Source organism: Orbicella faveolata, unplaced genomic scaffold (genome assembly GCF_042242905.1).
Source record: "Orbicella faveolata isolate gen_17 unplaced genomic scaffold, um_ofav_v1 contig_3, whole genome shotgun sequence".
Taxonomy (NCBI): Eukaryota; Metazoa; Cnidaria; class Anthozoa; order Scleractinia; family Merulinidae; genus Orbicella; species Orbicella faveolata.
In genome coordinates this window covers 18,120,706-18,148,306 of record NW_028301558.1, presented here as the reverse complement: position 1 = coordinate 18,148,306, position 27,601 = coordinate 18,120,706, and the positions used below count along the sequence as shown (strand labels likewise).

The window sequence follows — 27,601 nt, the reverse complement described above, 5'->3', positions numbered from 1 at the left end:
CCGATGAAAAATTCACTTTTTGTGTGAAAATGCTGCTAAAAGAAGGGTTCATTTTGTGACAAAAAAGTCAAAGGGGAAGGGGGGGGGGGGGCACAGCCACCTCGCCTCCCACCCCTAAATCCGTCTCTGGCCTCGCTATTCATTTTCCCCATTTTCGCCAGGTCATGATAAATGGTCTAGATCCAAATTTTGTGAGTCTTTTATTACAGCCTCGATGTTGATAACACCGCGTTATTAACCCATATGGATTTATGAAAAGTTTTGCGACCATAATCTAAAATTGGAAAGACCACAAGGACAAAACCCTGAGCACACCGGATCCTTCGCCAACTTAGTCTTCCACGCAGACGCTTTTAGGGCTCGTCACTTGTGGAGGAGGAACTAACGCGTGACCAGCCCTAAGAACGTCTGCGTGTGAGGCCATCGCCGACTTGGATCAGAGAAATATTTCATGAATTAAAAGAGATGGGCTGATTCGTAAGGCAGAGAAACATACATATGGAAACACAAAAAGGCGAAAGTAAAAATGTTGGACTCATCAGACAAAGTAAAATTAGGTAACAAAACCGTACCCGACATTTCGGTTTGGAAATCAAACCATTCTACTTCCGACTGAGTCGGACTTTTTAACATTGTTAGAGATTTTAGTTTGTATCAATCCATGGTTTTGGTTTCACCCTTTGTCTCCTTACTGACTCACAGATCACTCTTTCCGTCTACTTTACGATTCCAATAATGGTAGTTTTCAATGAAAAACTGGCTTTAGGCTGGAAACCGAAAGCTATAGTTTTTATTAAATTCTTAACCCGAGAATTTAATCACAGGCTACAAAGCATTAGCACTTTAATAAAGTTTCTATCTCTCCCGATCTATCTAGAGAAACATAAGATGATTTGTAATCCTGGTTACTCCTCCATTTTTAATCAGTCTAGTACTGTTCGCGTTCATTATGGTGATTACAACACGCAGCCGTTTAATGATGTGAAACAACCACAGTTATCAGGTTTTATTTAGATTGCCAATACGCACATTGTGATTTTTTAGTAACACGATTAAGAATAGCGACTGCACAATATGTTGCCGACGAGGATAAGGTTTTGTGTATCAACAAAAACCGTAGCTCGGATGATCACATTGAAAGTATAGGAAAGAAAGGCTTGGTATTTTTTTAAACGAATCCAAGTTACCTGCAAAACAAGGGCTTTGCTTCGTGTATTGTCAGTAACTACCATCATCATTCTATGCACAAACTATTTAAATTACTATCTACCAATCGTGCGAATTCATTTAAAGACACCTCTTTTCTCTGTCGATAGTTCATCACTAGAACGGTTTCTGTCCTCGTGTGTGCTGCACAAGGACCGATATAAAAGACCGCAATATACACAGCTAAGCAAAGGCTCGTAAAGAAAGGCAGTACAATGATTATCCCTCGGTATGCTGACACCAGTACACAACCCCCAAATTTGTGTCATAATACGAACTCCTACATAATACAGACAATCAGTTCCAGTCCCTTGGTGTCCGTGGCTCGACTGTACTAATGCTGATTTTCTTACTGGGATCTAGTATCTTTTGAGAGGAACAAGCTGAACCACGTCTGCTTATTTTCTTAGGGCGCTTTCTATTTGTTGGAATAACCGGTTGGGATGGCCGTTGAATAGTGATAAGGGTTTCTTCAAATCAGCAAACCAACCGAACGAGATGGCGCTAACCGTTTACAATTTGATCTCCAGTTGTGGTTTGTAGACGGGAAACTGGAAATTCGAGAATTCAGTAAATCGTAATTAGGAATTTCCCGTCTTTCCGTTCCGAACGGAAGAAAGAAGTACCTCTGGAGGTAGTCTACAATTCCAGAGCGGATTTTCCGAAAATTACTGTTCCTTTTTACTTTCAATCGAAATTTCCGGGTTTTGGCCAGGGAAAACTTCGAGTCCTATCAGTAAGGAGGGGTAGGGAAGTTGGACTACATCCACAGACCCTGATAATTAACGCACAATGCAATTAAAATATTTGAGCCTTGATAAAGCCTGAATGGCGTCCATGCAATGAAATATCTTGAAATTCGATCGCACTCCCATAGTTACGTGTTTCATAAGCGGCTTATGATCTGAGTACAACCCACCGGAAACTGTGGGCTTCCTTCACGTACCAGGAAAAGAGGTACACTCTTCCCTGAAATTTGAAGCCACCTGCCAAAACGAAAACACTAAAGATGCTCTTCCAGGGAAACAGCTCCTGAAAATGTAATAGCATTCTGCAGGATCCTTGCATCACACTTCGGTTTGGGACTGTTTCCTTTTAAGATCATTACCATTTTCTTCGCGCGACTTTGAATTTGTGGGGGTATTTGCCGCCGGGTTAATATCCCTTGCAAAATATCGACAGCAAGGGATCATCCGAAGTAAAGAAGCACGAAACCTGTCATTCATTGCAGTATAAACAATGGGGTTGTAGATGACTGAGGCCTTGGCTAGCAAATCCGGGATTTCGGCCTCGCCAGGGGTCAACGTGTTAGTACCCCGGATGGTGGCAATGATGCTCACAAAGCAATATGGAGACCAGCTCAAGACGAAGGCGGCAATCGCCATGGCAATCATACGCAAGAGTTTGATTTGGGATTTTCTCCGGCTGGCCTGAAGTGAAGCGTTCTCGGTCGTGGGTTGCTGTGTCCGAATAAAGCTGCAACGAAATGAGACGCGTTAAACTCGTTACTCTCCATTTCTAAACTAGACTAGGAGGCCGGGTTGCTCAAAAGCCGGTTAACGCGCGCTAACCCAGGATTAAAAGTTATCCGAAGTATTAATTTTTACTTTGCTAGGTTTTGTGTACTTTGAGATCATTCCGACTGGAACTGAAGGACAAACATTAGAAAAAGAAAACCTCACGGTAAAGTTAAAAAAGTGAAATCAAAATTCTCGCTAATCCTAGGTTTAAGCTTAGTCGGGCTTTGAACTATCCGGCCATGATCGCTATTTTTTAAATACGTTTACGGGATCAAAATAAACTGCTGTTTATTTTCCACAAGGTGCACGTTCGACTGCAAATAAACACCGTGAAATAAATTCCATTGGCTAAATACGTTCAAATTAAAGGTGGGTGAGATATGAAATGTAGCTTCCAAACGTTCAAGCCAGTTGCTCCCCCGGCGCTTATCTCTAGTTTCCCTAACGTGAATTGCCTAGGGGTATTCCTCCCGGCCTATTCCCTATGGATAGAATGCTAGTCTATCAACCTGAATGTGGTAAACAACTGTCAGAGAAAAGTTTCTTGTCCAAGGACACAACGAAATGAATCCGGCCAGGACTCGCACCAACAGCGATCAATCCGGACTTCAGGGCGCTAACTATTAGCTCACCGCACCTAATGCCCTCAGGATCCTGTTCTGTAGAAACTGATATTTTCCTTGTTCAATGCAAAAACAAAACTTAGAAAACCAAAACGCGCAGAATTGACGTCTGTCCAGCATTTGATTGCCGTCGAGTGGTTTGGGAAAGACCCCACAAAACACCAAACATGGATCAAGGATCCTGCTCATTTATATCTTAGACTTAAATTAGTTGCAACAAGAGATAATCTCTTGGTTGCAAACATTATGACCACCACTCAGTGCCCAGGAAAAAAGATCGTTAATTTCTTTCCTACCCCGCAGCCATAACTCCCTAGGCTTGTTCACTAGTCACTGTTCGGGAAAGGAGCCGCTCCCCTCCCCGAAGACTCCTCTCGGGGGGACCGTAGACTGGACTCGAGAGAGCGGCGGAAACGGGTCTAATAATTCCCGGTCAACTTTAGAAGCAGTGCTTCCTTTCTCCCTCCCCGGGTACGTAATCGCTTACCTGTAAATCCGATGGTAACAAAATGTAACGACGCTCAGCGGAAATACAAAGCCAACAAAAACCAACATGGCGTTGTAAGCCACTCCAGCCTTTGTTTCAGGTACCCAGTTTGGACAGCAGCTGACTCCAGAGGCGCCTGGGACGAACTCGTTCCAACCCACTAACGGTGGAATCATGGCCATTATTCCGTACAACCACGTGAAGACGATCATAGCCGCCATTTTGTTTCTTGGAATTTTTTTCCTGTTGCCGAGCCTCTTAAATGAGGAGTACATCACAACGCTCATCATAGTCAAATTAGCAATGGATGCGATTCCCACCGACCCGTTGATAAATCCTGACCACACACACGTGCTGCTAATTTCAAGCCCAGTTGAGGAGATGTTTGCGGCAACTACTACGGGATAACCAAACACGATGATAATAATATCAGCCACCGCGAGGTTGATCATGAGTGGAGTGATATTTTTCTTTCTGTGTTCTCGGTATCGTAAGATAATTATCGTCAGAACATTGCCGACAAAACCAACTGCCAAGATTATGGTCATGACCACAATATATGCTATGAATGCCGGATCATCATGCTGAAGTCTCGGCCTTTCATTGATGTTCGATGTCTGGGTCGTGGTCTGCGGTTCTATTGACGCATTATCCATGTTTTAACTTTATGCTTGTGATTTGAGCTTGGCTTCTAAAGTTTGACGCTCAGCTAATACTTCTTAGGCATGCGCTGTGTGAGAAGAAAAAATGCACATGTCATTGTGTTTTGGTTTTGAAAGATATCCAGCACCTGCTTTAGAGTTCGTGGTAATATTCTTTTCCCACAGTGCTATGTTTCATTCTTTCACTGGATGTCCCCATAAAATGTTTTTACTTTTCCCATCTCACGATCAACTCAACATTTTTAGACAAAGTAAGAAAAAACCACAGTGTTTCTGATTCATTATCTGCTGCCATTTTTCCGGTGTTCCCAAGTTTAAAATTTTTCACACACATCGTCAAATGCCTCTTGCATCTATATTAGGCCTCATAACGACCTTTTAGAGCGATAGCGGCACCGCTTTAAAAATTAATTATTTCCAAATGGGACTGGGATATAGTCGTTATACTTGTTAATTATGTTGTGCAGGGAACTGTCCAAATTATTAGTAAATTTGGACGTTATCCAAATTAAAATTAATTTTGAAAGTTTGCAAAAATGATAAATACTTTTTGCAAGTGCTTATTTGGGATTTTACGCCCGTAAATTTATTAATTAGTAGAATAATTCTAGTTATGATAATGCTGCAATCTAATAGGCGCAGGCTGATGAGCTATCCCGGTACACTATGCGTGCGTATACAAAACTGCAAATTTCAAAAGACAATTCAGTCCGCGCGATTTCTCGCAAATAAAAGTTTAATACTACATAGATAAATAATTGGAAATACTAATTTAACAGAAATTTCAGGAAGAATTAATTATACTAAAACAATTAGATTCAGTTCGCTTTCAATTCCTATGAGGTGATAGTTGATTCGGCCTTCGGCCTCATCAAACATCATCTCATTAGTGCAAATCATTTTATTTTAATCAGACGTTTAAAATTGGAGTCACTGGGTCCCTTTTTTTAATTAAAGTGTATAAGTAATCTTATTAAGGGTCACCAAAATGGCCATACCATGTTCACCAATGATTGGCCTATTTATGACACCATTAGTCGTATTATAAAATCAATTTAAAAAAGCTAGAGTTCAAGCTTTCATTTTTCTCATTGAAGAAGTGCCGAAAAATGTCAGCACGTTAAGCTATTGAGAGCGCCCGCTATATCAGCAGGACTTTATTCCAAAAACGTTCATTCTGTAATACGCAGTTGAAAAAGAAAAAGTTATAAAAAGTCTCACATATCAACATTACTACAACAAATGATCAACGTCGGCTTATCTCTTTTAAGTCGGTAAACATCTGCATCCTCACAATCTAAATAATGCAAAGCTCGAGTGACAATTAGCAAAAACCAAATCACAGCGGCCTGCTACTAACAATCACAAAGCCTCTCTCAAACGCAATTAACTGCAGACATCAATTCTCAAGGAAAAAACAGCGTGACGCATTAAAAAAACTTTTAAGAAATACTTTGCGAGTGATTGCTTCAATTCAGAAAGTGTTAATTTTTATTTTAAATTAATGAGATATGATTTTGGTGAAGTATCGAATTATCCAATACATCTTCCACAACAACTTGAAACAGAGAAATGTCTTTGAACTTTCTTCATTAGCTATTTTCCAAATTTCGTTTCAACATCAGATAAATCTTAGGTTAGTGTTTGCTAAGGGTAAAATTAGCTTTGTTTCTTGTTGACTAAAATATACATTCATGCAAGGTTATTATTCTAAAGAGCTTAGGGTCAGAGGCGAGAGTTTGTCTCTCGCAAATTTAAATGTGTTTTTCAGTTCACTTGACGATAGATATATTTTGTTGTCCGTGCAGGAAACGGTGCCTATGGATTTAATCTGAAAGCGTAGGAGAGTTTTAACAAGAGCGAGAGTTAAAGCTGTTTTCTGCAGTCATGGACTCTATACGATTATTGGTATGTCCCTGTATATCAACTATTCATATATATATATAAATTATATATAATTAGTAACGGTAAACTGACAACGTTATATAGATCACTGCTCAACGGAGTATTCCTGTACTTACCTGAGACTTCTTTTCTCTGACAAACGAACAATTGTCTTAATTCTCTCGCCAGCTTTCGGTGGACAACCTTTACTCCACATTGACGCGATAGCTAATTTGAGTGTTGTCTAAATTGGCCCCAACAGGTCTGCGTAATCTCTCGGTTTTTGAAAGGAAATGTTCACTCAATCAATATGCGACAATATGCGATTTCGATTTTGATAACAGGTCATAAAAAACACTCCATACGTGACAGCACTCATTTTCGCTGGAGCTAATCACTAAAACAAGCTACTGTTAATTTATTACCGAAACGTTTATCGTGGTTAAAGAAAAGTCTTTCAAAGTGTTTCTTTGATAATGAAGCGTTAAATATGTATCGAAAACAGGAAGGATATGGAAGGAAACCGACTTAAATTACATGTCTTTCAAAAACCACGTAGCGCTAATTAATTTGCAGCACGTCGCATTCTTAACGCGAATTATGTCACAAATAACTGCGTCGATAACCCCGAATGCCCTGGGTGAACATCTTGACGCATTATGAAAGAGATGTTGCGGCTTGAGAAATTAGCCTTTTCTGGCGCTTTTAGCCGGAAATCCAGCGGAAAAAGTCTTATCAAGAGATGAGAGAGGCTGATATTTGACCAGTGAGTGTGAGGCAGGAGAAACTGATGCTGATGCGACTGATATCTACCTTAAAATATTCAAGATATTTTACACGATAGCGAGAAGATCAAAAGTTAAGGGTCATGAAAATGGGCAGAGGCTCGTATTTCAAGCTTTTAAAATCAATTTTTACCGAGAAGAGCATTTGCAATTGTTACTCCAACAGGTTTTCTTGAAGTATACAAAAGCAGAAACCGACACAACGTAAATTGGTTTTTTGAAGGTGTACAATATTTCGGCTGGCCAAACCAGCCTTCTTCAGGTGCAATGAGAATTTTACATTGGGACCTACTACAGCCGCAGAACATTTCCTGTCTTCTCCAAACCACACTGCTAACGACATGCAATCAACCCCCATCGAAAAAATCTTTTCCAACCGAGACTCTATCCGTAAGGCCAGGGAAGCTTTTTTAATTCAAAAAAGGCAGAACAATTGATCCTGATGGTCTGAACATCCGTGAAGAAACATATTAATCGGTTTCCTTTTATTATGTTCTTTTATTATGTTATTTTATTTTACCGTGTGCTTATCTTTAATTTACACTGTCAATTAGTTTTACGTATTTCCGGTATTACGAAAACATGCTACATAAAACACGTCCCAATGTAAAATTTTCATTGTGCCTGAAGAAGGCTGGTTTGGCCAGCCGAAATATAGTACACCTTCAAAAAATCATTCTACGTTGTGTCGGTTTTTGCTTTTGTATTCTTCATTTTATATGTGAAGCGGATTAGATCACTATTGATCCAACGTATACCAGCAGGATCATCGTTCCGGTTGCTTTCTTGAACATTCTATTTCTTGAAGTGAAAAAATGTTTCCTTGGACTGAAAATCAAAACAATAATAATGATAATAATAATAATAATAATAATAATAATAATAATAATAATACTAATACTAATTGCTGTCGAGCGTTAGCGAGACAGCACACTATTCTTCTCTGTAGGGCGCAAAATCCAAAATTTTCTCGGATGTAAGACTCGAAGCCTGCGTAGTAGAGTATTATCCGGGACCATTAAAACGACAATCACGCGCACATCACATGGCTGTCATATCATCCGGGATCCACGCGTGAGATTACTTTGCACGTGAGAAATCCTCGCACGCTGTCAGACGCTTTCGACTTTCGAATCTTTCGTACGCTGTCAGTTGTTTGACCAACAACAAGTTTTACCTGTCTGTCTTTCACCAGCAGCTGGTGAAACTGTTCGATGCTTCGCAACAAAAAATGCACGCTGCCCTCACAGAAGATGACCTAACTGACATTCTTCTCGAGATGCATGATTTAAACATTACTTTAAACCTAGCTGACAATAAATTGCTTCATATAAATTAGATATGAGGACTATAACAACAGAAAACAGGTTCCTTCAATCTTAAAAAACTGTTTTCTTCCAATGTACTATGAAGATGTAGAAAACTTACTGCCAATAATGATTTTTATTTGCATTTTTTCATTTATCTAATTAAATTTAAAATTCATTATAAAGTTAACATCTAAAAAACGTCACCCACTGGATACTGATTGATTATATTTCATACAGATATAGGAAGAAATTTTAATCCTGCTTACTACTGATTTACTAAGTATCTTTGCCAAAACCTTTTTGTCAAGAATTTATTGTTCAAAGTAGACATATTTTTATAGTTACTGTTATTGTTACCCGCTGAATATTGGTTGATTATATTTCATACAGATATAGGAAAAAATTTTAATCCTGCTTACTACTGATTTACTAAGTATCTTTGCCAAAACCCTTTTGCAAAGAATTCATTGTTCAAGTTAGACATATTTTTATAGTTACTGTTATTGTTCACATTGAAAAGGAATTACTCCAATCAAGAATATTTTGTATCAAGTTTATGGCATATAACATTATTTTCTAACTCGTTGTTCAAGTTACAGTTCCAAATGAAACCAGTTTAAATGTGTAAATGAAAAACAAATTTTAATACATACTTGAAGTTAGAAACTTTGGTATCTTGTCAAGATACACATTGTATAAGGATGAATTTTCCAACAAATGAGTATCGTTGTCATTTATCATTCCCAACATCTATCAAATTAATGACTTATCAAATCAACAATAAAAAATAATTTCCCCTCACCTTTTAGAACAGCACCTCTATTTTGCTACTACCTACATTTTCAACCACTTTCCCCACCCCACAAACAACAAAGCATTTTCAGCAATTTCCCAATATGGGTCAAACAACTCCGTAAGCCTAACGATTGGGCCATTTTTCTAAAACACCACTTGCTGTAGTAATGATTACAAATCATCCAGCGAGGGCCTACTCTGAACACCCCTACCCTCCAAAGATAAAAAAATTTCCAGACCTGTTGACTGTTCAGTTCAGTTCCCACCGTTTTATCGACCTTCGATAGCACTTACTTTCGTAATGAAATTCCTAGTAATAATAATAATAATAATAATAATAGTAATAATAATAAATAATAGTAATTATTATACATTGAACTCACTATCTCTTTTCTGATTGGCCGAAAGCATATAGTGAATTTTCGAAATCAGCGCCTGTGACGTCATCTAGCTGCAGATTAAAAATAATCATGTCAAGGACACTCAAGGTCACGGGTAATCATGTCATGCATGACCGCAGTGCATGATTTCTAAGGGTAATCATGTCAAATTCGCGCGCGCTTTGTGTTGCTTGCCGCCAGTGAAGAAGCAAAAACATCACTTCCATTTTTTTTGTCGTTCGATGTAAAAAAAAAACCAAACAAACAAACAATTATTAGATTCGGTTTCTGTGATATCCAGAATAATCAAGGTCTCGGTAAGTGTTATCAGCCGCAGCCTTCGGCCTCGCTAATAACCCCAACCTCGACAATGATTATCCTGGATATCACAAAAACCTCATCCAATAATTGCTTATAATCAGAACAAAGCAAAAAGAAAAAAGTAAACGTTTGAAGTTGTCATTCAGTAGCGTCATTCAGTTGGGTGATTACATGGACGACTTGACCGATGAGCCCTCTAGCTACTGTATTCCTTAAATTCTAAGCTCTCGATGATCTGCAGCATTGTCAAGGAAATGCAGAGAAAATACTCTATTGTGCGTGATATAAAACGCAGTGTAGGTGAAACGAATAATTAGAATATATAATAAGGACAACGAGTTTTACAAATGTGACGTTGGTGGCAGACACGCAATAACATGTAAAATCGCTAATAAGTGGTGGCGAGGACAAAAGATCTAAGCAGTCTTGTTTAAAATAAAAGGCCTCTGAGCTCAGTACATTCTTTCCGGAAATTAAGTTCAGGCTTGTTCTTCCGGATATAAAACGCCTCGAATAATCGTAAGTAAACCCCCTCATTGTCCTTATTTCATCAGATTCTAATTGTTCGTGTCACCTACACTGCTTTTTACATCACGCACAGTGGAATATTTTCTTTACATTTCCTGACAATGTCATAGATCGGCGAAAGTTTGGAATAAAAAGAATTACAGTAGCTCAAGGCCTCAATCGAATCGTCTATTTAATCATCACTTAGATGTTTAAATGGATACAGAAAGAAACATCAAAATTCTTTCGCCAATTAGAAAAGGGCGTAGGCAATCCCGATTGAAAAGACATTTAGCTGCATGACCCGAAGCGCGGGAAAACCTGTGTGAAGGAGTCGTGATTGGTTTTGGTTTTACTTCCACTGATTAGCTGACAAGGTGGCATGAATTTTTTAAGCCAATCGAGTAGCGTTGTAACGCAAAACCAAAGCAAATCTGAATTACTTTCAACGTTCAAGTGAAAACCGCTCTAATTAGTCGTTTTCAAGGCGATAAGGGCGTTGTATGAGTATGCGAGCTCACACACATGAAACATCTCGCCTTCCGCCGATACGCGCAATGGTGCAAATAAATACGTCATAACTTTATTTTGCCAAAGAATTATTTCACATGTTCTTACCATTATTGGTAGAAAGTTTTAATGTTCTAGTAGAAAAAAAAATGGTTCTAGGAAATGCTTATAAGATATAATCTGTAATAAATATTTGAGAATTAAACCACGCGACCCCCAGTTGAAGGTTCTGAGTCGTCAGTGGAGTTTTTACCACTGACGTGATGAAACTCTTCAGAGTTCTTGACTTGAAATTGAGTGCACACCGAACAAGCAAAGTCCGCGGCGAGGTATCGCCCATTAGTCTGACATTTATCGATAAGAATTCTACACATCAAGTAAATGGTCAATTTTCTATGTAAGAAAGCAGCTGACAAAACAGAACTGATAATATCGTGAGTCTAATAAATAACTTTCTAACGTACGTAAAAGGCCTCTAATAGCCTTGATCCTAGGATGTTCAGTTGCAAAAGAATCAGCTACAAGAAAAATCTCACTTATACTGAAAAATCCCAATTAAAAAGTTAAAAAAATAACCCGAGACATACATTGTGATGATAACTTGTCACTGTAAAGTAGCATTTTATAAAAAGGTCGTTCAAAAAAGTGCTCGATTTATCTTTAATAACATCTAACTTTGAGTCCTTTACTGCAACCTCACTTTGTGAGCCATTTCTTTACTGTAGTCATCTTACAACTGAATCATAAATGTTGTTGTGGTAAGCCACAACGACATGTAATTTGTAACTTGACTACTAAACCACGTAGCCGGCTGGGCAACTATTGCCGGAAGCGTTTTGAAAAAGGAAAACGCACCACAATCACTACCCTTGGAGAAATATGATAAAATAGATCAAACATTTAAGTATTTTAAGTACTACAAGGAGCACTTGTAAAAGGATAATTATAGAAGGTTAGTTATAATGATTATTACAGCAGCTTATTAACGTCAAATGCTTTGAAAATTAAGGATTTAAGCAAAATCGACACCGATTAACGTCCGAGTTATATAGCCTAGGAAACATGTGAAACCACGAATTTAGACTCATGCAAACTTCCAGTTACCATCAGCAGAAAAACGGCTGTTCCTAATCAAAAAAATAAAAACTTTTTCGTTTTCGGAAACACAATTAACTCGAGACATGAATTGACAAATTGAAGATAACTTCGCCGCACCAAAGACACTTTTAAGTTGAAAGTGGTAAATCTTGTTCAGAAAGTACTAGTAAACAATCATAATTGTGGGTCTCAAATCATGCTAAACATTATCATCTTTCCTACTAAATTTCGAAAGAGAATTACGATTTGCAAACTGAGAAATATTTTCATTAATTTTATTCAAAAATGAATTATTTTTCACCGGGTAAATCTTAGTTCACCATTTGTTTTGGTATCATATCTGAAACTAGCTTTGCGCCTTGTTGAATCGATATATATACATGTGGATTGACTTTATGTTAAGAGCGTGGGTTAGAGGCGATATTTTAAAAAAAAAAAATTTTGAAGTCAGTAAATATGGTACACGCTCTGGAAAGCACGCTACAGTTTAAACGTTTTCCTCTGAGTCAGTTTGCCTTGTCTAATAGAGCATGAAAATAATTAAAAAGTGTATCTCAATGATACATTCTACTAGGTTGTTTGTTTCTCTTAATGGTTTTCTCAAGACATTTTGCATAAGGGCAAGGAAAAAATGCATAGATCAGCACATCACAATAATCGTGTACCTACCCACGTCTTCTTTTCTCCGAAAAACCGAATACGAACGAGCAAATAGTTAAATGTTTTTGATTTTTCCCAAGCTGCTACATATTTGCATGTTGTTTTCCAGGTATACTGATGATGTGATGCATATTTAACATCTATCTGTTGCAAATACGCGATTCTGATTGGATAGTAGGTCATGAGGAAAAAGAAAAAGATAATAGGTCATAAAAAACAGGTTGGACTTTTTCGCTAAAATTTAATGCCGACACAAGCTGTGCCAAGTGAAAGACCACCGAGGCGTTAAATTTTTTGGGTCAATAAACACGGCTTTCGAAGTATTTCTTCAATTTTGAAACGAAAGATATATACTGATATCAGAAAAGATAAGCGGGGTAGCCCGTGTATCTTTCACGAGTATTTAATTGCGTCAAAGAATTACTTAGCACGTTTTCCACGGATTCCTTTTGTTAGAAATTATAAACTAGTAATTTTAAAAATCGTATCTTGTTGTGGAAATCCACAACAACTGAGATGTAATATGTAATTTGAATTTCTTGGAAGTGATTTGACAGAGGAAAACTCACCGCGGCTTCCTTTGTTCTTCCTTGAAACAGGATCAGAAGAATTAAATGGCTGCTGTGAGTTCTTCCGGACAGCTTTAAAAGCAGACAAGCTTCCCTCCCACTCTCTTAAAGCTGTTAATGGAAAAAGCCTTACGTAAACCTCGTCTCGACGAAAATCTTTCGATTTTTATATATGCTGCCTATTAGTTACCTTTTCTCTCCTGCAAATTAATCCTGTGTGTAGTTCTAGACCAATTAAGCCATTCATTTTAATATTTCGTTTCTGCCAGATCTGGTATCTAGTCGATGTATCTAAAAGCGTCTTTTAAAAATTAATAAACCTTTTTTTTTTTATTTTCTAACAATGACAACCTGCTACCGGTGTTATTTCTTAAAGAAACTCAGTTTTTTTTTTCAATTCCAATGTTGTGTAATTATATATTCAGAATGATTTGCTTGAAAGCTCGCAAGTTGCTTCATGAAATATACATTTCAATATACTGATACATTATTACGTGACAGAATTAAAATCAAGAAGATTGCAGTTGTCTTAGAAATCAAAAGGAGTGAAATTGCCATTGTGATTTTGTTCCATCGTAAAATCAAGTTTCTAGAGTTGAGTTTCGTTTGGTCATATTTATTTCTTTGCAATCACGCGAAAGGCATCCCAATGGAATGTACAAATTCTTAAAAAATGATTCTTCAACGTGTATGTAAGTTCATGATAGCGAGGACTCAGCGAAGATGGGTAGCTAATTCCTTTAGAACAATAAGAACATACTTATTTAATAGGCGCAATAGGAAATGTAGGAAAACTTCCTTAATTTCTTTCACAAACACTCGATTCAGCAAGGAACAATTAATTTACAAGATCTCGGGGTTTCTTAATTTTAATTTTGTTTTGAGTGTTTTGCTGTTGGTATGCACAGTTCAAATGCACGTATTCGGTCTGATTCATAAAAACAGTTTATTTCTGTTTCTAAATACCACAAAAACACATCGTAAAAATAAAACTGAGACGCACAGAGCAAAAAAAAAAACTATGCATCTTTGTTAGAAGCCATTGTTTTTAGTTCAATTAATGCGGATTATCATAAAAATCATTTAGTGGTCAATTTAACTTCAAAATCGGATTCCCGTTGCGAAGTTTCATGTATATATGCACAAAAACATCTTTATATCAGTCTTTTAAGCGCAACACAGAGTAACCATACAATCCAGTGAATACAATAATAATTAGCCATAAGATAAATACAGTAAGTTTTCGGCTAAAACAACCGACAATACTCAATATTTTAATATAATGCAAGAGGATATGAGTGTCAAACATTTGGTGAATCAACTTGAGATTGCCTCACTACTGCGTGCAAGCTGTACTTCCAATTTGTCTGGTTCGTAGGCGTTACTGATTTCCTACAAAATCCTCCCTGAACGGATGCAATGTCGCTTTAAACGATCATTAATAGCGCTATTAATCAATGTCAAATTTGATCAAGTATCAGTGGACAGGAAAAGCATTGTATTGGCACCGCTTTGCCGACATCGCTGTTTCCGTAACATAGTGAAAGTGTTGTTAGCCCAGTGCGAACCCCCTATCTTGGAGGGCCAGAGTGTCAGCTTCGTCAGGCTCCTGTCCCAAAGTCACTGACCTTAGCGCCGACGGGGCTACAGGGCAGTAAGTAATTAAGTAAGTTTGCTGACATACGTTTGTATCCAGGAATTCATCGTCCAGTCATAACCTTCGTTGTACGATTCTTTTCCTATATTACACAACATCTTGGCAACAATTACAAATTAACATTATAATACTTGGAGAGGAAGCCAAATCAGCCCTAGCTGGTTTGCGTCCTCTTTCCTGATCAAATTTGAATTTGGAAATGTTGCTTTTCAGGAGGGAGCAAAACACGAGTACATGGAGAAAAACCCTCGAAGAAGGCGAGAACCAACAACAAATTCAACCCAAATATGACGCCGGGACGGCATGCGAACACGGGCCACATTGGTGGGAGGCGAGTGCTCTCACCACAGCGCAACCCTGCTCCCCAGAAATATACGTGCCACAGAATTGTACGTGATGGTTTTGTCACAGTTAAATAATAAAACTGTTCCGTTAAGTTTGGCTTAGGCACACTTTACACCTGGCTCTTTCCGGCAACTGTGTTTTGTCTTAGGTAATTTGGCTTTGTCTAGCTTTTGTCTCATACTACAATGACTGCGGCATTTGAGGAAAAAAGACATTAATAGTAGCTCAAACGATGAATAGGACTGTCAATATCCACTGGAAAAGTGTCAAGAAATATATAAACTGCCCTATCTGATGGACATAAGCTTATCCAATGGATAGAGTTGTAAATCATCCTAGCTTTGAAAAACGTTAACATGGGGACTGTTGTATCAATTACATTCGACTAGTCTAAAATGAATTTCCCTTTTTACCGTATTTATTCGAGTACCAGTTAAAAACTTCAGAATTCAAATATACATAGAAGATTTACTTGCCGTCTTAAGATAGATTAATATATTGTAGAGAACGTGGAATAAAACATATCTATTCACCACTATTTTTGTTGACATCCAATAGAAATACAGTGTCAAACCTATTCAACATTTGTCTATTTTACATTTTGCCTTCAGACATCACGAATGAATGCAAACTTGCAATTATCTTTAAAGCCTTTAAAAATTAAAAAGAAACTATTTACACGGCCTATATTTAACTGAGTTTAAAGTCTTCAAATTTGCTATCGGTGTTATTTTCTAATTTGTTATAGGTCCGATAAAGAGCTTGCTGATTAATAGCTATATTTCTTGAGTTCATGTAGACTTTTCTGTTTACATTAAGAGAACAGGTAAAGAATTGTTTCGTAACCGATTTCATATTTTCTTTCAAACATTACGCCCTAAGGCTAAACTTGTATTTAACTATGTAGACCAAAAAACGAAAAAGAAGTATAAATATAATCCGCATAGCCCTTAAACCGAATGGCAGGTGAGATTTGCTATCAGTCAGTTATCGCCCCTACTTTTTAATTTTGCTTTAATTCCACATTGATAGCTTCCCATCTTCCCGATATGTCTAACCAGCAAACTCCGCTTTTATAAGCATTTTTATAAGCTTATAAATGCATTGCGTGAATAAAATGGCGAATATAACAGCTCCTGAACAATACGAGAACTTTGGGCTTAGAAAATATCCGCTTGATACCGATGCAACCAAACATTAACTGTAAATTAATGAGTTACCTGAAGTCCCAATCACAGAACGAACAATGACTGAATTGTGAAACTCTGTTTCATAGTGTACGGACACGTAGCGATCTGATGGGTTCCACAAATCTGAAAACAAGGCGGTACGTTTTTTTCGCTGGCTTGAGAACCTGCAGTGCTTAAAAAGGAAAGGATCGAGTTCTCACAAATGACGCCGAGCCTGTCAAGGGTTGGCGGATACTCAAAGAAAAGGCGAGCCAATGAAATGCTAAGTAGTTGCAGCGGTTCGGATGTAAGCCATCTGCTTTTAGGATGAGTCAGTCTACGTGTTTTATTCATTTCAAGAAACTTTGAAATGAGAATGGTTGATTTACATAGTTTTTTTATTCAATTTCATGACGACTTATCAAAAAGATAATGAAATGAAACCCACTCCGAGACATGCTAAACAAGACATTCGAGCAAATGAATATTATTTCTTGATTAATTCGAAAAAAATGGAAAATCTATTCCAGAACTCTCCATTGTGTTGACGATTTAAAGACAAACATAGACGTATAGACAGCTTTTTCCACATACACACACAAAAAAACAATCGAATTAATGGCATTAAAGGCAAAAAATGGTTTCTTCGACAAGGCCTGTCAGAGGTTACTTTTTCAGACCAAGCTGTGGGAGTATAGTTCAAAGAAAACCCACGAAATTAGGACAAGAATAAAGTGCATGAAAAATGCACTATAAAGTTTTGTAACGGACATATGAACAGCATGATAAGAAGTATTGCAAATGAACCGTGGCGCTCTGTGTGGCCATGTTTTTACAAAATGACTGGTTTTTTTTTTTTTTTTCATTTAATTTTTATGCTGATTTGTAGGATTCATACAAAGAAACGATACCGTTTAGTTGTTTTTCTTTTAGTTAAACGTGTTAAAACGGTATGATAATTAATCATTTTCGATGTAAATACTGCATTTAATTAATCCGCGTAGGTGTGAAGCGAAAATAGATTTCCTTCCATTCAAAGTTAGCGAAAAAACGTGGTCAGGGATAGCTCGGCAGAAAACATGATATTGAATTTTAGCTGTAGAGATGCAGTTTTGTTCATCTCAAGCAATATCAAAGTGAAACTATACCAGCTGCTTTAAGGCTTTTCAAATCAGAGTACTTTATAGGTTTTCGACGTTAACATTTGTTTCTATGCACGGGAAGAAAATTTCAGTCGAGAAAGAGGACTTGGATAACTTAAACATATCCCGCGAGCTGATAGAAAAATATTGCAGGTAGACATGTATATACTTGGGAAAGAAAATAGGAAAATAAAGAAAAAACCGGCCGACGTAGACAACAAAACAATACATTTTAAAATAAACCGTTGTCTGGCACACAATTTGAGGAGACGATTCCAAAACGATCGAGCCACGTGATGAATCGATGAAAATCGATCATCGATTAGCTAATGAACGAATCAATATTAATCAATGGCATTAGTTGATTTATATCGATTAATAGCAGTGATGGAGTTATTTTTAGACATGGTACCCAGTTATGCCCCGGATAATGATAGAAAGTGTCTCATAGGAAGTTTCATATACTCTCTTTCCTTGTGTACGGCGACCGCGCCTGCAGTACATGTACGAGCGACGGTCGAAACCGAACTGTCCTACCGAAACGACACATAACAATGCTTAAGTTACTTTGTCCTCTTCTAATACTTAAGTCGTGAATTCTGGGTTCATTTGTTCAAAATAACATAACTGTTATCCTGCCTGACGACACTCGATGAACCACTAGCGAGTTGCTGGACGCGGACGACCCATTTTTGGCACCAAATAAAAAACCTTGGGGACAGAAAATGTTTTTTATTTTTCACTTTTTCTAATCTTATATGGGTTTTGGAGTAATAAATCCCAAAAATTTTAAGAATCTATTTAGAATATACCCAAGGCCGAGATTTTGTTGAGACATGTTTGTATTTTGTCAGCTTCTCATGCGGTTGGGAACAGCCTGGCCTACAAATGCCCATGTTTATAATCCATCAAATATTTTAGCGCGCGCGCGATTGGTTTCAACGTGTCATGTGACTGAATATTCCCCAGCTAAAACTGGGGAATATCCGAATGATATTCCCCAATTTTCAAAACCGCGCGTGTTGTGAAAAATATTTGAAGGATAGTAAACACAAAAGCCTCCATTTGGCGCGAAAATATGCTCGGATATTTGTCCTTGGACATTATCTGCTCCTCAAAGCGAACAGATAATGTCCGCGGACTAATATCCGAGCATATTTCCGCACCAAATGGAGGCTACTGTTTATATATACACGCAATGCCATTTCGCTGCGGCGAATCGTCACTGTAGGCAAACGCAACAAATTTACTAGTAATTAACTACTTTCATATTCCATCTGCAAGGGCCAGTTCAGACGCCAAACTCAGTTTCATGAGCCGAACTTAGTTTGAATTTTGACCGACCCAAATCATCAAAAGTACGCCGTATGAACTTAATTCGCCGAACTTAATTTAAGTTGAACCAAAACACATCGAAAAGTCAGCAGTTCACAGGCAAAGTGTAAAACTCCTTGTAAAACACATTATAATATTTTATGCATTAGGTTACTGAGGCACATGAAAAGTTTGACGTCTGAATCAAAATCGTTCCAAAGCTGGAATTCCCGGCTGAGCCATTCGGGAGGAACGACTGTGCCGTTCCAAATTCAAGAAACGTTTCTTAACTGATTCACAGTCGATCTTTTCGTATACTTAATTCAACGTATTGGGCTGGGCTCATGAAAAGTTGGGCGTCTAAACTGGGACCAAGAGGCCTTCACTCGGTGTCTGACCTGTTGAACCAAATCATCAACATTCGATCAATCGAGTTTCAGCGTATCTCTTCCAACCTGACAGCGTTTGGGTTCGATTGGGATTACCCTCACAAAACCTTCGGAGCAATTGGACGTTCGGTTGAACTCGATAAGGGTCGATCTTCGAAGTGGGACTGCATTTGATTGAGGATGCAAAACCGCTTGGACTGACCAAGTGAACAAAATCTGCACCAGAGGATTTGCTATCTGCGGACCCCTCCGGAATTTCAAAAACTGATAGTGTTCTTTTAATTTAACTTAAGAAATTATGAGGGATTACCATGAAAATAGTGTGTACATGAGAGATTAAATCTTAACGACGCGAACGAACTTAAGCAAAGAGTGGGTCTGATTTTGCCACGTGTCCAGCCATTGAGCCAGCAAATTTCCTTTTTTAATTAGCCAGTCACGGCGCAAGATGTTGGTTAATGGTCACGCCTCCTTGAACAGGTTGGAGAATAATTCTACGTTTGTGATTTGGAACGCAACTTAAAGAGTCCTTAATAAATGAAACTGAGTTTTCTCGGCATGTAGTCCTGTATTTCCTAAACAACCGGAATGACTGAACTAGTACAGACAGTACATGCTACTCAGAAAGCCTTTTCATTAGGGTCAACCAATGGATCTGTTTCTTTAAAATTGAGTTCCCCGGCGGAAGTTGTGCTTGCTGGAAAACCCACGCCCTCTGTAAGCTAAGCTTAAACTGCAAAATGGGTTTCCTGCAACGCTGAGTGGAATGCGCGCGTTCGATTGCTATAATATAAGCTATTACTTTTCCGAGGGAACTACAGCGGCTTTGTGAAGTTTCCTTCCCACCCCTGAGAACACACCTCCTACACCCCTTATCGAACGTTTGTTTATACCCTGCACCGACACCCAACCGCACGGCCCAATTTGTAGGTGTAGTGCGTTGTAGTAAATGTGACCGTTACATGTCTGTTGGCTGGTAGATTTCGTCAGGGATCTTGCTGGGAAAAGAGAAGTTCAAACTTTTTTCTCATTGGAATAAGGAACAAATATAAATTTGCCAGCAGGTAGAAAATTGTTTTAGAAATGCTAAGTTGTTGTTATTTCGCCAGTGGCCATAATAATTTCCGATAAATCTGCTAGATGGGCTCCTTGTGCGCTCCTGTTTAATTGATAGAGTTGTAATAGCATCACAACTTTTAAAACGCTGATCACGATCGATGCGAACACATCAAACATCAAGATCCAACAACGCGACCAACCAAACGTGAGTTCAAAATTAATAGCTCAAGCAACGACGACGGCGACTCCGAGGACAGCGCCTAGAAAAGACTGAAGTTATATTTTACCTTCGAATTTCGCAATTGAGCAAATCTGTTCAGTGCGCCTATATTAGCTTTACAACTTGCTCAGGCTAAACATGTAATGCCAGCGTTAAATTTCAAATGAAAATACAAAAAATTAGTCGCTGTCGTTCGCGTTCTCAAAAATACGCAGAACTTAGTCATTTCACGTTGTTGCTGTGCAGAGGATGATTAAGAAATGTACAAAGATTTATAACGCACGTGCACAGCCATTGTAGTACTCATTAAACCTTTTGTTTGGTGGTGTTCTCGTTGCTTTTGTCGTTGCTGTCGTGGTTTGCTTAAGCTCTCTCTTTGCGGGTTAAAGCAACCACTACGGCAAGGCCGAGGGCAACGTCGATTAAAATATGAATTTAAATTCAATCTAAGTATCTCGCAATAATCTGGAGTCTGTCATGCATGTAGTTTGTCTATTACTGTGAGAGCTATTTCAAAACTGAACATGTAAGACAACGCTAAACTCGAAAAGTAAATCTTAACTTAGTCATCGTTGTTCACGTTCGCCAGACTACGCCAAATTTGATCATTTCATGTTGTTATTTTGTAGAGCACTGAAAAAAAAGTACCAAGAATTATAACGCACGTGCACAGACATTGTTATTGTTCATTAAACCTGTTGTTAAGTGACGTTTCCTTTGATCTTGCTCAAACTTCCTTTCAAATAAATTTATGTTGCACCAAACAAGTACTTCCTTCGACACTTCACTTTAATGCGTCGAGCCAGAAATATGAAATACTTTTAGCCCTTAGAATTCAAATCAGTGTCTAGTATTCCGAACGGTTGCGTAAATGAAAGCGTATCTTCTCCCAAAGGGTTTTCAGAATTGTGTATTTGCGAATGAACGTTTTTCGCCAAAATTGTGATGTGAATAAAGGCATAGCGGATTTTACGAAACATTTGCTTTATAAACAACTTTCTTTACGTACAACGTACGTTCATATTCTTTGCCCACGCTAAATAAATAAAGCCGAAGGTTATAGGTTGTAAGGACGTTTGCATTAGTGTGGCTTTGAGCCAACAGCTGCTGCGGGTCAAATCAAGTTTATGTGTTGCAGGCTGCAAACTTTCAGAACACAAGTCTGAACAAGCGGCAGAGAAATCGCATTCAGGAAAGACGTTAAGCATTAGTAAGATATCGAAGGGACAGCTAGAGCTTTTTATTAATCGGACCTGATTTTTTAACCAGCTCTGCAGAGGCACTATGTACATCAAGGCATCGCGTAGTATGGAATTTCCCGGATGTCTCTGGTCACAATGCGAAAGAGGTTGTTTATTTGTATCGTTGTTTTGTTTTGTTGTGTTTTTGGTATTTGGGTTTTCTTTTCTGTTGTTGTCTGTGTTGCTCCCTTGTTTAAAATTTGGTTCGGTCAACCATGTGCAAAATAAAATATACGTTACATAAAGAGAGACGATAAATTTCAAAGTTGGTTGTGAAATAAGATGTTAAATGCGAATGTGGTGAAATAAAATGAGAATGTTTATCTGGTCAAGAGCGGTTGCGTTTGGCACTGAATAAATGACAGAAATAAAGTACTAGCATACATCAGTAAAAAAAAACGTTTAGCGCTATGCCATTTATCAGTAAATGTCTGCCTGTTGCAAAATGCGTACGCCAAGATGTTAAGATTAAAATTTCACTCCAATCTCTTGCACGCGCGAGAAGACATTGTACAGATAAGTATATACTACAAACTTAACATACCCAGTATGAAAGACGATTACTCTGCTAGTTTTCGAAGCTTGCCTTCACACAGTGCTCATGTAGAGATTTGCCCAAATGAGGCCACAGGACGAGTTGCAGTGAGTTGGTATGCGTCACAAGTCATATTTTTATTCGCCGATAGTGAATAAACCACTATTTCGAAGCCACTTAAAATCACCCCGAGGCTAAAAAAACATGGTTAATGAGAGAAAAACAAATGATGTACCTTTGAAAAGTACGGATGTTATTTGTCAATAAAAACCGGAAGAATTTGACTATATCGTAAACTTTATTGAGTTAAAGTGCTGCAGGCGTGTGATCTCAGTACCGTTCTTGACGTGCACCAACATTTATCTTATGGATTCTATTTTGGACTCTTTGATTTTCCGGCGCTCCGGAAGCATTGCCTTAATGTTGACCCCAGTCAACTACTCGGATAAGTATTTACTTTTGCAGGAGATGATTTTAAAATTCCTGTAGGTTTAATACTCGCATCAATTTGAAAATCCGGAAAACCAAAGAAGCTATTAGTCAAAAAATGTAATTTTTAATCTAACAAGGGAAAAACAGTCTAAAAGGACGATGGTAATGTTGAGGAGTACATATGGAGATTTGGGAATTGGGGATTGAAGGGAATAAGGGGTTGCTCAAGGTTCTCAAATCTCTATATAATTGTCTTTTAAAACCTGAAGTTTAAAACATCTACTCTTATTCAGTACGGTTTTCCAAATCCAGTGACATGTGGCGTTTGTAAATTTTATGGGTTATCTTTTGGCATCTAAATGATGTCTTCTTTATGAAGAAAAACGTTGTTTATACTATTTTGAAAACGTTTTTTCTAGGAGGCACGTGAAATCGCTTTAGATACGCTCCAACTGCGTAGTTTTACTCCATAAATAAAAATGGCGCAACATTATGTTTTGATTTGTACTCGACTAATGGCACAAACCAATTAATGTGCACGAGGTCGTGTGGTTTCCCACGTAAAAAGGTGAAAGTTTATTACAGACTTACAGTTGCTAAAAAAACAACACCCTTTTGAAAGGGATTCATCTCCCTTTGTTCTAGGAACGATAACTGTAGTTAAAATTGTGTTTTGAAAGGTATTTTACCTTAGTATTCTCAGGTTTGCTGTAGTAATTGAACGTTAAGCGTTGAACAAATTGACGTCAATTTCTCGGTTTTGTTACCGTTGAGTCAGTTATGTCGCGCCCATAAAGAGATCAACATCAATGTAGACATTCGCGATGTTTTTATTGTTTATACTGTTATTATATTTTCTAACAAAAAATGTAAATTCTGTGAATGGATGATATGAAAATGAGAAGCACGTTCTGAACGGACTGAACGGAGTTTACCCTAGTTCAGTTCCAGGAGGAAAAAAGAAATGAAATTTGCACTCTTGTCATAAAAACAGTGCAGAAACCTCGACCAAACATGTACAATCTAAATATCAAATCGGGAAGAGCCTCTGCCTCTTTTTCTTCATCTTAAAATTGAGCAAACAACACGATTTTCGGACACGTTTCTTAGCCTTTTTAACACCATGCGCCGCGTAAATCGTAATTTCGCTCCAGGCAAAATGATTTAATACAACACATTTCCCACTAATTGTAGCGCCGGCTGTAGTCTTCAAAACATGGGCAGACGCCAGTTAGTCTTTTGAAAGTAAACAATGAACCGAAGGTAACATAATTATAACAGAAAATATAGTGTCTGATTTTTGCTTCAACACGCTGACAGGAAGAAAACGTCATGTTACGTGTGTGGCATTCTCAAACTCATTAATAATTCATCACGTTTATCAAACAACGGAAATCACGAGCGTGTCTGATTAATTCATTACAGAGATTTTTTTGCGGTTTCATTTCTCCGTTTTACCCTTAGTTTTAATTCGATCAAAGAGCCATCTCAAACCCCTAAGACAATGTTTGACCACATTTCCAAATTAACACCCCGAAATTCGTCAACCCCGATCCACCCAACTCGCGATCGATGTTTAGAAATGTGGTCAAACACGGTCTTTCATATTTGACATATTCCTTTTTATAAAATAACTAAGATACTACACGCGCCCTGATTGGTCACACCTTTCGTTTATTGTACCGGTAAACACATGGTTTCCGATACGCATTACTCCGAAAGAAATGGAGAACTCAGAACATCAGCGAGAACATAAGCTTTTATATAATATAAATATGTTTTCGGCTTTCACAGGCTGAGATATCAATAACACAAATATATTTTAATTCAAAATAAACAAAGAAATTTGTAAGGAGAAATGGTCGTGATATAATGCTTGATGTTTTTCCCAAGGCCAAAATTTCACGCCGATTCTGTTATTTAAGCTTGAGCTTGGTTTCAGTTCTTTTCACGGTATGTGAAGGACGCAGTTCTGACAGCAGCTGGGCTTGACTGATCAATTTGGGTTGTTTAAAAATCAGGCAAAAGATTTCTTTCGAGTTTACTGGATTAAGCTTATCAGTAGTTTTAAGTTTAAATTCAATACATGAATGTATAACGAGACAAATGAAATTTATTTCCCTTAAGCTTTCACATGCACGCAATATTTTTCATTTAGCAAAATACAGAGAAACACGGACTTCATAGCTTTCAACATAAGTAAGTAATTCTGAGTAAAATAAATTTCAGAAGCGTGGTTTTTAGAACTGACCTTTATTCCATTCGCAAAATTTTTCGTCTTATTTATATCATATTTATCTATTTATTTTTATCTTTCATGTGTTGATATTTTTATATTGTAAATATTTTTGATTAGCTTTTTAAACTTAATATTAGATCTTGCTATCTTATTTTCTCATGTTAAAGTGCCCCCATTTGGTGTTTTCGTTACTGCTAATTTTGGCCTGACACTTAAATAAAGTCACTAACTTAATTCTGAAAGCTATCGTTAAATCACTTCGCTAAGCGCATGAAATTTGTCGAACTTGCAAGCTTTTCGTATATGGTCTTTTACTTTCGTGATGACTGATTCCGGCCACGAATTCCTGCATTTTCCCATCAGAGTTCTTTTGAATTCGTTAATTAATACATTCTCTGTCTTTCCGCGATAACCTTTACCTTTCCCGAGTTCCTAAATCATTGATAGCGCGAAATGAATGTTTTCGTCGCTTTGCTTTTCGGATTTCGTGTACGGCGCTTAGCATGTGCTTTCGTTCTGTTTTAGCTTCTGTCAGATTGGTTTTCCTGCGTCATCTCATGAATTTGTTGAGAATAAGCAACTTGATCATGAAAGTACTATAACATTTTCCATAGTTATTTCATAAAGGCAGTAAACCATGCACCTCTTTTTATGGTTCTACCGGCGTAATAAACCTCTTGGGATGCTGGTAGAACACTCGAAAAGCTCGTAAATAACTCGCCTAACGGCTCGTGATTGTCAACATTCCGGGTGGTTTATGCACCGGTAAACCATAGAAAGAGTGGTTTATTGCTTCAGAACACTATATAGCTCTGACTAACTGTGTGGGATACAGTTTGAATTGAATTTCTTTCCATGCGTTATAAGTCTGTTATCCCAACTGACAGCTGTTCTTTTCAGTTCTTTCCACTTTAGTGCTAATAAAGGTTTGTTGTAGACACAACCTTAATTTTTCAGTATCCACACTTAAACAGTAAACCGTGACATCGAGTGATATCTACAATTGTAGCTATTGGGTTATTGTTGTCTGTGGGTTGCGAACAACTCTTTTTTTGTATTTAAAACAACAAAGCAATCAAATGCTCGGCACACTGAAGCTCGAGTTGTTTTTAGCCAATCGGTTTTCAATCTGGCCTCGAAAACCATACCCCGTCCCCTATATAGCCCATATATGGGTGATATGGGAGTACCCTCTCCCCCGCGGGGCACTTCTGCACACTGACTGAGGCCGCTTTTGTTGAATATTTCCACTTTAGTAACTCGAGTGGCCTGGCTATTAATGCAGTGTTAATCTCGTCGATTGCCCCCAAGTTGCTGTAATTTGCTGATGTACGTATTTTTAAATGCGTTCATCAGCAAATTTAAAAGGTTTCAAACGCTTTTGATGACATAATCTTTCAGAGGCTATCCGTGAGGTCGAGAGAGCGGTTTCGATTTGAAGTGCATTTGCGATTCATCCTGTGTAGGATTTGCGCCTAATGCTCTTATGACAACAAGTCAAACAAGGGCTCTGACGAGTTTTACCATCTGTGGCTTAAATGTAACGACGACTAATTGCTTTCAGAGAAGTTAATTGCCTTGGCGGTGAACCGGTGAAAAATCAGAATCTGTCACTAGCTGTCACTGCGTCGTGGTAAAGCTTTGACTCAATGGCGAGCTAGTTGGGTCATCCACAGACAACGGACAAAGGAGATCGTGAACTTAGACCTTGGGAAGCCTTGTCTTTCAACAGGACTCTGTACTGCTTCGGTGACTAGCAAACGAATATACTTGCTAGTTACTCTCAAAGCGGGCTGGTGGTGTTTCCCTCATTACCGGAGTAAATTTGGCTAAGGTATTAAAATTCCTGAACGGAGCCCAAACATCTAACCTGTTTCATACAATAGACATCTTTAGCTTGGGTGGTTTGTTTCCCCAATACAGCCCTGTACATGACATTCTCTAGAGAATCGTTCTTTTATCCAGCTAAAAATTCTTTATTCATATACACGCGACTATTTGAAAATTTGAAAGCAAGAATTCTCAAGAGTATTATCACATGGTCTGAAATGGAGCAACAAACCGTCCAAGCTAAAGAGGTCTATTATGGTGGCCATTTTGGAATCAATACGAGCGCCACTGAGCCGTCATTTGCATACACTTACAAAGCACTGACTTAAACCGAAGAGTGACGAGGAGGAGATGATTCCAGCAAATTACAATTTACAGTCTGTGCAATATTCAGCACTGTAAAATTTGATAGAAGCAGCTTTTTAGATTAATTAAAGGTTAGAATAAATTCAGAATGCAGCTCACAAGACGATAAACATATTCTGTAGTGTGGACGCGTTATGGTACCATGGACATCACAAAAGATTTTACCGATCCCGGAGGCAGTTCTGTCTAAGCTGGGGTCCTCCCTTTTTAAAACCAGATACAACTTTGTTTATAAAGTCAAGTAGCTCACCTCGAGTCCTGCGTATTCTTGCTTCGCTTGAGATCCTGTACTCGTCCACTTTACCCGAATATCGTCACTTGACACGTGACCGCAGCAGACAGCTGG

At 38.1% G+C, this 27,601-nt stretch overlaps 1 protein-coding gene and 1 long non-coding RNA gene across 6 annotated transcripts; one reads left to right on the top strand and one right to left on the bottom strand.

Moving 5' to 3' along the window:
- Positions 1-742: 742 nt before the first annotated feature.
- LOC110057475 (rhodopsin, GQ-coupled-like) lies at positions 743-27,601 on the bottom strand. Of its 5 annotated transcripts, none has more exons than XM_089298226.1 (3): positions 27,506-27,601; positions 3,837-4,566; positions 743-2,682 (listed from the first exon to the last, which is right to left on the bottom strand). In XM_089298226.1, exons 2-3 carry the CDS (start codon positions 4,490-4,492, stop codon positions 2,274-2,276), a joined length of 1,065 nt encoding a protein of 354 aa, XP_089154352.1. In that variant the 5' UTR covers positions 4,493-4,566; positions 27,506-27,601; the 3' UTR covers positions 743-2,273. The 5 variants fall into 5 exon arrangements, with proteins under 5 accessions (XP_089154352.1, XP_020619726.1, XP_020619725.1 ...); XM_020764067.2 differs by lacking the exon at positions 27,506-27,601 and adding an exon at positions 16,540-17,234; XM_020764066.2 differs by lacking the exon at positions 27,506-27,601 and adding an exon at positions 13,318-13,541.
- Positions 14,618-15,901, top strand: LOC149106726 (uncharacterized). The gene is made up of 2 exons (XR_016209899.1): positions 14,618-14,983; positions 15,188-15,901. It is a non-coding gene; the product is annotated as an uncharacterized LOC149106726 (long non-coding RNA).